The sequence below is a fragment of the Odontesthes bonariensis genome, chromosome 23 (assembly GCF_027942865.1).
Source record: "Odontesthes bonariensis isolate fOdoBon6 chromosome 23, fOdoBon6.hap1, whole genome shotgun sequence".
Classification (NCBI taxonomy): Eukaryota; Metazoa; Chordata; class Actinopteri; order Atheriniformes; family Atherinopsidae; genus Odontesthes; species Odontesthes bonariensis.
Window position 1 is genome coordinate 30,170,347 of NC_134528.1, and position 12,673 is coordinate 30,183,019.

The 12,673-nt window shown below is 41.3% G+C and overlaps 1 protein-coding gene across 1 annotated transcript in view; it reads left to right on the forward strand.

Moving 5' to 3' along the window:
- fmn2b (formin 2b) overlaps window positions 1-12,367 on the forward strand; it is a 73,854-nt gene extending 61,487 nt beyond the window's left edge. The window contains exons 13-19 of the mRNA XM_075458149.1: window positions 4,147-4,206; window positions 5,399-5,519; window positions 5,647-5,739; window positions 8,538-8,589; window positions 8,835-8,984; window positions 10,170-10,251; window positions 11,805-12,367. Of these exons, the coding sequence (XP_075314264.1) occupies window positions 4,147-4,206; window positions 5,399-5,519; window positions 5,647-5,739; window positions 8,538-8,589; window positions 8,835-8,984; window positions 10,170-10,251; window positions 11,805-11,831 (585 nt within the window). The 3' untranslated portion in view covers window positions 11,832-12,367. The remainder of the gene's footprint in view (window positions 1-4,146; window positions 4,207-5,398; window positions 5,520-5,646; window positions 5,740-8,537; window positions 8,590-8,834; window positions 8,985-10,169; window positions 10,252-11,804) is intronic.
- Window positions 12,368-12,673: the final 306 nt, after the last annotated feature.

Genomic DNA, 12,673 nt, shown 5'->3' on the forward strand with positions numbered 1-12,673 from the left:
CGCATTGAAAAAAAAACAAAAAAAACTCCCTCGAATAGTCTAAAATCCGGGATATTTTATCCGACTCGCGGGCATCCGTGATTAACTATCAGTATCAGGGAGACTCCCGGAACTTCCGGGAGACTTGGGATGTCTGTGTTGGCTGACAGTGAATAAAATTGAGAAAAGAAATAGAGAGAAGAAGGAGGCTGCAGAAATGCCAAAAAGGAAGGGGCAGCAGAAAATTGACTTCTTTTTCAAGTCGAGTTGTCATGTGTGAAAGACTCGGTCTAACACCGACTGCACGCCCACGTCACCATAAGCCACCTCAGTGCTTTACTGGGTCTGCTTCTGCACATGTGCATTCATCCCCCACAGAACTATCGAGCAGAGTACTACAAAGTTCTTGATGTGGTGGATGTCCAAATCAGAGGGATGAAAATGATAAGGAAATTGGAGCAAGTCCTCTTAACTGGAGAGATAAATGATGCTGTGCAAAAGTATCCAGAGCTCAATGCAGAGAGCCTGAAGGTACAACCTGCGATGTTCAGAGTAAAGTACAACTTCCAGTCCAGCAGTGATGCTGTTGGTATCCTTCAGAGGATGTGCCCAGAGATCCGTGGCCTCTTTGATCAAGTTGAGACGCTCATCAGACTGCTTATTGTTGTGTCACCAGCTGAGGCAGAGAGAGGGTTCAGTGGACTCAGAGGCTGAAGACATGGCTCAGGAGCACCATGACGCAAACACGGCTGAACAGTGTGGCTGTGCGTCATATTCAGAAAGAAAAACTGGACACAATGGACAGGAAGGCAAAGGCCAGAGAATGTGTGTCCCGCAGAGAAAGCAAGAAGAACACTTTTGGGTTTTTTGGTTAGGAAATGTGGGCAGTCAACTAAATTCAATGTTAAAAGTTTGAGATTTTCACCCATAATTGTTTTTTTGACGGGTGATGTTATTTTATTTTCAGTTGAAAATAATTTAAAAATAATTAAATTAAACATTGGTGGATCACAGAGGTGGATGACAGATTAAATTTGTTTTAAAGGTGCCATGGCATGAAAATAAATGGAGGCTTTTACATATTTTTATAGGCTTTAGTGGTCCCCTAATACTGTATCTGAGTTTTTTTCCCCAAAATTCTGCCTTGGTGCAGAATTACAGCCAGTCCCAAAAATGAGCTTTCCTTAGGATCCTCAGAATGAGCACGTAGATGGCGCGGCAGCCCTATGCCGTAAAACTAGCGAAACCTGTTGAAATGAGCTTACTTTGACAATATGACAAACTAGTTAGTGAACAACTCTCTTAACACAGTCAAACATCAAGCAAGTGCTACACAAGACACAGCAAAAAAGGCGTGCGTGAAGGGGAAAGCAGGAGTGAGGATTTTGACATTCTCATCTGATTGCTCTGGTTTGCAAAGATGCACGTAGCGCTAGCACTGGAACCATGAATGGATCATTATCCTGATGAAATGCACTGAATTTGCGGATTCATTCTTCTTCAGGAAGCTTGAAGTAGGGGGTTTTGGTCTAAAATGAGCGAGCTAACCATCTCATGGGCATGCAAACACCTCCAACAGCCCAGTTGGCATAGATAAGAGCTTGCAGATTCTATTAGCTGCATAGCTAACCGTTAGCTAACGTTAGCTGCTAACGATACAAACCCATCGGAAAGGCAGTTTTGGCATAGCCTTATATGGGCTCTGGGGGGAAACAACTTCGACGTCATAAGAGGCAGCTTTCCCGATCAGGCCATCTGCATGGTCACATTACCAAAGGCAGAGAATAATTTCCAGTGCATGGTTTAGGTCTATCATCATTTTTAGCCACTGGGGGACCGCAGGCAGGCTAGGGGAACTCATATTAATGTTAAACAACCTTAAAAAGTGAAAATTTCCTGCCATGGCTCCTTTAATAAATATGCATGTTCATAATGAATGACTATGTTGGAAGAGCCTCTGAATACTGTCAGGGAGCATTCATTTGGGAGAGGGAACCAGCCCAAGGCAGGCAGGATGTGGTGCTCATGTGCCACCCCGGGAACACCCCCCACATTTCAAATCACTGCTCCACCCCTGTTCTTGCCTAAAGCCTGATTCTTACTCGGCGCAAACGCGCAACTGTTCTGGCTCGAGAACCATTAATGACGTCATCGAAAGCTCCAGCCCCTTCACAGTTCCTTCAGCTCATAAGCGCAGTTTGCGCCGAGTATGCGTCACATTTGCAGTTCTCTCCAGACCAGCGGGCGTCACTGTTGAGGAAACAAGCTGAAAAGCATACGAAGAAAGCATACACAATGCCACCTGTGGTGTCACGTCAGCAGAGGCTGGCACATCTGATGCGGAATGAATTTACTCTGGGTGTAGAACTGTATATGTATCTCAGAGCTAAGCGGCTGCGGCAAAAACAGAAGAGAAGGTGGAATGTTCGTCCTTTGCAACAAGACGAACTTTGTCAAACGTTGTCCCAGTGTAACTTCATAGACGTGTCGTACAGATGTTTGTAGAGGCGCATCCTCTCGGTCACCGCGGTCTCTGCAGTGTTCATTTTTTCTTTTTCTTGGTCAGCTGTTTCCGGTTGAGCGCGCGCGAAGTCAGAAAAAAAGTTGTGCGCGAGGATTTTCTAGCTTGTGACGGGGGGCGTGGCGGTATTTTGGGTCACGTGACCGTTTGCGCCATTTGCGACCAGCTAGTAAGAGCGAGGTTGCGCCGAGTAAGAATCAGCCTTAACGTGTAAAGTCACCTGAGGGTTTTTTTTTCTACTCTGACACGATTGAACTGATTTTCCATCTGAGTTTGCACAGGCGCAACATGAGTGAGACTAACTGATAATCAGGGTGTTGCAGTTTGAAGGCCCGTGTTCACAGATGAACAAAGTGATGGAGTTTTTGTTCAGGGCTTCATAAAACCATGGTTTAGAGAGAGAACAATGGTGTTGTGCTTGGAACTGAGCAGTTTGGAGTCATTTTGTTAAACGAGCTTTACTTTTTCATAATTGTGTGTATAGTTATGTGTTTACAATTGAACTCTAATAGAAGTATAAGCTTTGACCGCCAAGCCCATAAACTTATCTAGTCATGTTTTCACATGCTTAGAAATATTTGAACATATCTATATCATAATCTTTTAATCATACAAATCATACAGAAACAGCCCTTTTATCTGTCTCATTAATAGTTTATTTATCTATTAATAATTGAATTATTAATACTTTTTTATCTGTCTCATTAATATACTTAGTTTAAATCCATATTGTACAGAACACTGCTGCAAGACCCCTGACACAAACAAGGAAATATGACCATATTCCACCAGTTTTAGCAAGCCTGCACTTATTTCCTTACCTGACTCCCGCCCTCTGGTATTTGCATTGTGTGAGGAAAGGGAACGCCCCCGCGTGTAGTTGGTGAACGCAGCCAGATGACGTGAGTCAGGTTACTTGTTTCCAGCATGTTTTCAGATTCATTTCAGGAATTTACCGTCGACTTTTAGGGCTCTCACTGGGCTCTAAGCTAGCTCCATATTTGACCTTTTAGCCTTATGCAAGCCTTCCTCCTTACTGAGATCCTCTAGCAAAGAACTCTGATTTGTTCCTGAAACTTTGCTCAAAAATACATAGGTGTCAGCAATTTTGCTATAAGGTCATAAAAGTTGGAAAATGAGCTGCCTGAAGAGATTAGTTGAGAAGACGGTCTATTTTAAATCACTCCTTAAAACCAATTTCCATGGAAGACCCTTTTCTTATTTTACTCGACCTTTTTGTGTTTTCTTTGATTTTATCTGTCCCATTTTATCCATTATTTATTTTTCTTTGTTTATGACAGTTTAGGGGATTTCGTTGTTGAAGCACTTTGTATGAAATGTGTGGCCAGGTAGAGCGATAGTCTCTCCGTTTGGAGGACCACAGTTAGAATGGAAGAGTTTTTGACTGTGTCGCCACCATGTGGCAGCTGCTGTAGAGTGTGTACGTCTTACTGTAACCCAGCCTTTCAGTCATCACACTGACTGTGTGTAACACAAAATTAAATTCAGCTCAGAGGGATTGTATCCAACTGCAAAAACATTTTGCTGAGGACATTCTTGATTCAGTGAAACTGCTTCAGAAGTCCCTGTAAAAATGTTTTCTCCACTCCTGTAAACTTGCATGTGTTTGTTCTCTCCACCTGTAGGACAGTGTAAAAAGTCTTCTGTCTTACATCGTTGCCTACTACCTCAGACACTTTGATGAGGTAAGCGTCGTCCCATTTACTTGATTAATCAAATGTTTAGACTCACACTGTCATCCTTTCCTCCTGTAAATGTCATACATATCTTTATGTCATATGCAGAGCTTATATAAATCAAAGTAGCTATCTACAGCACAGAAAAGCAAAGTCAACATGTACAATGTAAAGGGATGGGAATTGATAAGATTTTTACGATTCAAATTCCATTTTCGATTCTGCTTAACGATTCAGTTCTTTGTCGGTTCCCTTATCGATTCTCATTTGGAGAAAAAGGACAACAAACCGGTCGATTGGCATCAACTTTGTTTAGTTTAGAAGTAACACGAGTCATGACCTTACAAACGCAACAACGGTGAGGTCCACATTGGTCTATCCTGGCCTGGGTAATTTAACTCTTCCCTGCTCTGGTGAAAGGAGAAGCTGGAGGTAGAGGTGAACTGGGGGTAGTACCACCAGCCTCTGGCTCTGAGCCAGTCAGGCTCTGTCTCTCATGATTTCATCTAAATGTAATGCCTGAGAAGGCATTCATTTAACCTTACCCGTTACTAACAGCAGCTTTTACAATGAGGCAAATGGTGCTAACATGATAGGCAGTGTTTGTTTGTTAGTTAGTGACCTGCAGTGTTAGCCGAGGACATGCTAACGTTGCTAACGTTGCTGGGGTCAGATTCACCAACGTTAGTCCGGAGCAGATCGAAAACGCGACATTCATTGATAGTTATTGCATGTTGGTAGTATTTCCTCACTTTGGTGAAATATTCACTTTGCAAGTTGCCCTGTTGTCGTCTTTTTTAGGGATGTGTAATCAAACTTTCGAGCGTTTGTACTGATTGGGCGCCATGTTTACTGTTGACTGCTGGCTGCACTGGACTCGCCACACAATGTTGCGTGGTGACATCATTCGCGCCCACTGGAATCGATAAGGGAATCGTTTGCATAATTGCTAAACGATTCCAAGGAATTGAAACACTGGGAACCGGTTCTCAACAAGAACCGGTTTTCGATTCCCATCCCTAACAATGTATGAACTCATTTCTACAAAATGTACTTACTTTATGTTATAAACACCTTGGGAGCCAAGCTTTCAATCAGTTCCATATTTTTGAAAATAGAAGTGCTACATCCCGTAAGTCAGACATTTTCATTGAATTGACTCCGTGCTTTAAATATGTTGTGTGTGTCTGAACATCACAAGGATGCTGGCAAGGAAACCTGTCTCTATCCTCTCCCTGAGCCCCATGACCTGTTCCAGGCTTCACAGATGAAGTTTGAAGATTTTCAGAAAGACCTGACTCGGCACCGGAAAGACCTAAGAGGTAAGACACAAATGCATACGAGCTGGAGATCTTCCCTCTTTGCGTCTCCCTAACCTTTACCTTAAGCCTAACTTTAATCGAACCCAAAGTGCAACCGTTGGAATTAACCCTTCATTTATCTGATCAGCATGTACATCAGAAGTGGAAAAGGTTTGCAAAGTGTCAGATGAGGATAATCTACAACCTTTCAAAGACAAGATGGAGGACTTCCTTGAAGAAGGTAACTGAGAAAGCCACAGAGCTGATTAGGGCACAGCAAGCTCAACTACGGAGCCCCTTGAGTCTTAAGGTGAAATATATTGGGGTGTCGAGAAAGCGTGCACCCGTTTTAAAAAGCGCGCTCTCATTTAACCAAACCGTGCTCTCCTTAAAATATAGCAAGCGCACGTTTACCTAAATCGTGCGCTCGAATTACTAATGTCGTGTACTCGCTGTAATACAGTCGTACTCACGTTATATCCCTCGTGAGCACAATTTACTGAAACGTGTCTTCACTTTGCAAAGTGCGCTCTCATTTAACCAAAACGTGCTCTCGTTGAAATACAACGCGCGCACGTTTACCTAAATCGTGCGCTTGATTTAGTAGTTTCTTGCTCTCGTTGTAGTAACAAAGTTATATACCTCGTGACCACAATTTACTAAAGCGTGGTCATGATTCACAAAACGTGTTAACGTTATTTAAGAAATGTATAGCCTAATTAAAATTGGCACAAGTAAGCAAAGCGTGGCCACGATTCCACACTCATAACATCATGAGCCCAATTTACCAGCAGGATATGATTCTTCACCATTTTGAAATGGACTTAATCAGGGTTTACCATGGGCTAGGTATGGAATACAAGAATATTCTTTCAACCTTGGCATCCAGTCATGGCATCATCATGAGCCTACCCTACTAACAATTTTTCGTTCCGAAAATGTTCCTGGAACGTTAGCCCTTGGTTGTTTTTAGGTTCTGAGTACGTTGATTTTTGGTTTTTTTTCGGTTCTAATTTGGTTAGCAGGCAACATTTATTTAGGTTCCCAGAACGTTATGTGTGTGGTTCCCATTACGTTCCCTTGCCGTTCCCATATGGTTCCCACAACGTTGTTGGTTAGATATTTGGTTCCCTAGACGTTCTCATGAGGTTCCCCCAACCTTGTTTATTATGTGTTGGTTCCCCTATACAACCAAAGGGAACGTTTTTAAGTGGTAGATTTTGGTTTGGTTATAACCAAACCTTTAGAGAACCAAAGTCAAACGTTTTATTTCAGTTCTCTGTAACAAGGTTACTATGCATTCTAGTAACCTTGTTGATTACATATTTGGGTTCTTTCCCACAATGTTGTCATATTTCTAGTTTGTAAAAATGCACGACAACTATTTACTTCAGAGCTAAGCAGTGATGGCAAATGTTGCAGGACGAGAATGTTTAATACCAAATCAATACTGTTAAATACAAGAATAAACATAAAAAATGGGTGCATGGTTTTATTTCAATAAAACAATAATAATAAAATATAAACAAAAAAACAGTATGAATAAAATGAATAAAATACAATTAACTACAATAATAAAAAAATGGGTGTGGGTGCTGGTGGTGGTATTTGGTTCAGTCTGTTCCGTCTTGAGGAGCTGGCCTAAAAAGAATACGAAACGGTTTAATCCAACTTAGTACCAATATTTAATTTCATTAATGTGACTATTCAGAGATTGATATGACAGACTAAAGTTTACATTTACCTTCTGTGCGGTGCAAATTTCAGTGCATGGCTAATGCACTCTTCTATGTCAGCAACCTTTGTTAGCGGGTAGTTCTGCATGCAGGCCTCTACAAATGAAAGTTAAATGAAAGTTTAAAAAAAGTTACACATTTAAACCTCAATCAAACTTGGCATAACACTGAATTGTAAAAAAATACCTGTTAAACTTACCGGCAATACATCCAGCTATTTGGAGAGCTGAAAGATGAAGGTCTTTTCACCGGTGACTTCTTAGACAAGGCATTAATCCAGCTGTGTTTCATGGGACCTGTCCAGGTAGGCCATCCAGACACAGCACATAGTAATTTAAAGTGAATATTTTTTAGCTACAGTTGACTCAAAGTACTTCACACACCCTCACCTGTTCTCAAGGCTGCCTTGTAAGGCGCCCAAGTCAGGGCTGTAGCCAAAGGAAAATCCTAAAATATTTATTTGCATTCGTTAATTTTTTCCCCAGGATGAATTGAACAGCATCCAAGACACATGGAATGCACATCGCATCCGTCCGTCCAGAAACCCAGGTGTTCCGGCTGGAATACCGGATATAATGCACCTGGCTCCGTATCTGTGGGGGGCTGAAGATCATCTCTTTCCTCTCGATGAAGCCAATCTGACCGTCTGCAAGAGGAAATGCACCTTCCTCGACTCCATACCATGCGACATCGATGTATTTGATTTTTGCACAGGCATAATGCAAGAACGAGGGTTACAGTTGACAAACAGTCCAGACCAAGCACTTGAATTATACATTACATTAAGGGACACTGTTCGTCCCATAATACTTGCTTAGGCATACATTCGCCATAGCACAATGCACTTACTGTTCCATTCCAAGCAACTTCCAAATAGATTAAAAAGGTGAGATGCTCACACTGTAATGGTAACAGATTTCGTGGCCACAATTAATACAACGTGCGAACGTTTCAAGCAATTTGGATTTATTGTTGCCATACAGAATGTCGTTGGCACGTCTTACAGATCGTGGGCACACTTTTGTTTATTGTGCTCACAAGGTATATAATGTGGGCACGACTGAGGGGCAGTGAGCGCACGGTTTTAGTAAGCCGAGCGCACGGTTTATGTATACGCGCGCACGCTTTATTTAGACGAGCGCACGGTTTAATAAAGCGAGGGCACACTTTGAAAAGTGAGAGAACGCTTTCTTGAAACCCCCTGAAAAAGATATTGTTTGATCTCCACCGGGCTCCGTACAAACGCTGTTTCAGCTTTTTTTTTACATGTTTCTAACCCTTTAAATGAATTCTCCTTTCTTAGCCAAAAGTGAAATGGAGACCTTGGATGTGCAACTAAGCAGCACTCACAAACTGTAAGACCAACCTTCTTTATCTGACTTGTTTCTGCTGTTTGACACTCCTGGACAGCACTTGAGTAGCAGAGAACACTCAGGACAGTGGAGTTCATTATAGATTACTGTGGTCATAGAAAAACTCATTTTATTTTTTGTGCAATCTTAATCTGTTGCTTGTAACTACAGCTGTACAGTTGTGCTTTTTCCTTTTGTGCAAATCTTTTGATGAACGAGTATGTGCATCTGTTGCTGTGTCCAATCAGCTTCCTGGAGCTCACAGTGTTCTTCTCAGTTAAGCCCAAGTCAGGAGAGAAGGAGGTTTCACCCAACACTTTCTTTTCCATCTGGCATGAGTTCTCCTCTGATTTTAAGGACCAGTGGAAAAAAGAAAACAAAGCGATTCTCAAAGAGAGGTACAGTAACACATACTGCTTCTGTGAGACCTTACTTTGCTTTTTCTTATTCTTTTCACCATTCATTTCTTTCACCTACATCTTTTCTTTCATTTTCTCCCTTGAATGTCTTTTGTTGTTCTATTCTCTCTTTCTTTCAACCAAAATATATCTTAATTTGATTTATTTTAGTCACAACAAAGTTCCCACTTTAAATGAACTCACAAGACACATTTTTTTAAAGGTGAAGACACACAAATGGTTGCCATCATAACAATAAACCTAGGTTGCCAACTGTAGCATACTCACGACTAAATGAAGGAAAGACAAAGAAATACCTTGATAAAAAGGGCACCATCTTTGACATTATAAATGCCGTGTTCTGCTTCGCTTTCCGGCAGCAAAGTGACGTCATGCCGCATGTATCTGTGTGGCGTTGAGACCAGAGACATAAAAATTTGGGGAGTTATGATTATTGTAGTTGGGGATAAACACCTTCCTCAGTCAAAATAAATGTAATGTGGAGGCATTGGAGACCCATCCAAGATGGCGGCCACGCATATACGTCAGCTCCAATAGGCAGCGTCAGTCTGTGAGGCGTCTCCGTATATTATGTCTATGGTTGAGACGTTCTGACTCTGTACCACCACATAACAGGAAATGCTAAGCTGTTATTTTTTCCCATTTGTTTTGAAATATTATAGTTCTGATAAATAAAAATAATGAGAATAAATATACATAATAGATAGGCTATATATCCGATCCCTGATCGGGATGAAACGTCCGAATCTGATCGAGTCTGAAACCACGTGATTGGATCATCCCTAACATTTAATATAATCCAGATGACTGGCCCCCTTTTTTTTTCTTTTGTTGTCCTCTTGGTGGTGGATAAGGGAGGGGGCCTTTTGTCAAGGATTCCATAATTTACGAAATTTAAGTTTTTCTGGGGGAGAAGAAACATCCTCTCCTTTTCAAATTCCAGCTTGGTCCTTCTATTCGTGATGATAACGTTTAATTTAAAGGTCTGTTGGTCTGACTAGAACCAGGGTGCAAACATGTGGGTGTGAGTACACAAATCCACACGTGAATCTCAGGGTGTCACTAAGTCTAGGGTTTAGTTTAATTCACACTGAATTTGTGACATATTTCACTGTGGGGTTTATTGTATTGTACGATTCAACATTAACATTTTGTCTTCTGCAGATTAAAAGCAGCGGAAGAGTCTTTCCGTCAGGCCAAGGAAAAGGCTTCCTACAGTGTTAAGCCCAAACATGCTTCTGGCATTGTAAGTTTACTTTGTTATCTGTTGCTTTAAGAAGCTGAGTGTTGGACGGGGCCAATTTGGAAAATAAAAGAAATCGGTTGTTTTTCCGCGATAAACAAGCTCAAAAGCGCTACATACTTCAGCTGTGTCATAACAAAGGCCTCGTCAAGCAAACCAAGGCACAGAGAAGTTCATCGGACCACACAGCCTTTCACTGGCTTGTGTTTTCACCGGTTGTCGTAGTCTGCTTTTGCCTAGAATAAAAAACATGGCACACGGCTATGCAATGTAAAACAAAACAAAAAAACTCACCTTTGTCTATTAGCGACACAAAATGTCTTTTAGATGACAAACAGGTGTTTTCATTTGGCATATCTGTGCCTAACAGTTCCCACTCCTGGCAACAGAAGCTCTCCTCCTCCGACGGCATCACCTCGCAGCACTCGCAGCTACCACCATGTACCTCCAGTACGCGACCGAGCAGAAGCGCCCACTGACGCTTGCTCCGCACATCTCTGTTGTTCCTCCCGTTCCCGCAACTCCTCGTCTGTATATTCGGGCTCAAACAAGTATGGTTGGCCTTCAAACGCAAATGACTCGTCTTCGAAAATATTATGGTCGTCTTCTGCCATATTTGCGTCTCAGCCTCCCTTTGATAACTTGAAGCAGTAGGCTTACATCCGGGTCAGACTAGGAGTTGGAACTACCGGTGATACCTCAAAAAACAGCCAGTGAAAGGCTGTGTGGTCCGATGAACTTCTCTGTGCCTCGGTTTGCTTGACGAGGCCTTTGTTATGACACAGCTGAAGTATGTAGCGCTTTTGAGCTTGTTTATCGCGGAAAAACAACCGATTTATTATATTTTCCAAATTGGCCCCGTCCAGTTGCTTTGGCTGCGTTTCTAACAAAACACTTTAAAATAGCCAACTTCGGAATGCCGCGGTCTTTCGGAGAAAGGCTCATCACCCATATAAATTATGTGGCATGACCATGTGATGCTCAAATTTTCATTTTACGCCGAACCATTCCTTTAACTGATCAATTGTAGGTAAATGCTGCAAAAATCCTGTGTACATGTTTCCAATCAGTAAGTACAGTCACAGAAAGGCCATCTACTAGGGATCTAAGACAGGATAAAAAAAGGTCACATTCTTAGGAGGATGTGAGACAGCAGCATTTCAAAGTTGATAATGCTGAGAAGTCCTATTTATTGATTCATTTCACAAGGAAGGATACTGCAGTGTATTGAACCAACACTGAAACATGGTGCTGAGAGGGAGAAAAAAATAAAGCTGTAAAATTAAAAAGAAAGGAATATTATAGCAAGTGGAAAGTAGTGGAAAATCAAGCTCAGTGTGTGCACATCAACTCACTCCCTAGCAATACCTGGTAAGACTCCATCTTTGTGATGAGGCCCTTGTCACTTAATTATGTTCAAAGTAATGGAAGAAATTGTGGTTAAATATGTATTTCTTGGGGATTCTCTACTGTTGTTCCTGCTGCTTGTCTTTTAGTAAAATGAATGATGTTTTGCTGAGGTTGTGTAATTTATTTAATCTGTGTCTTTTCAACAGAAAGCCAAGCTGGGCATGAAGATATAACCCAATGGACTTGGCTTGTTTGTTTTCCTATCGTTGATCACCAGCAATGAGTTCAACTATGAAGTATGAAGCTGGCGCAGGAGACAAATAGTAGACAGAACATCATGTGGATGGCATGTATATGAGGACACCACTCTGGACATTGTATGTCATTCCGTTATTGTTTGGTTTGAACATTATTGCCTGACTAATTAGGCTGTTTCCTTACATGATTTATGAATCTTACTTAGTCATGGAAGGATTTTTCTGTTCAGAGGATACAAAACATACAGTATACAGTACATCAGCTCTAATATCAGCATATTGTCTGTACAGCCTATACTGTTGCTCTATATTTACAGTGTAAAATAATGTTGTAAACCTCCATCTCACTACCAAGACTATTCAGCTGAATAGTCAAATCTAACAGTAAGTGTGCAGTGTGAGGAGCAATAAAGATGTGTGAACACTAGTTCAGTGAGATGTAATTTAAGAATTTTTCTGACTGCCAAAACCAGCATCAAGATGCCTTAGTAATAAAGCAGTCTGAGAAAGAATTGAATGCCTTTAATTAACAGTGTTGTTGCTGTAGATGTCATTTTTAAGCTGTTCAAATGAATATTTTTCCCTTGTCTGGCCCCAAACCTTACAATCCTCCACTCTATGAAATTACACTACTTTTATGTAAAGTGATTTAAAAAAAGATTTACAAGAGAGGAACAACATTCAAGCTTTGGTGTAGCAGAAAACCCTGGCCTATTCTTTAAGAATAGAATCTATTCAAATTGCAGTAAAAGTAGAACAGCTACAAATTGCAATGCAGTAGCAGGTTAGGAGGTTTAGGTTTTTAGAAATGTTAGGAG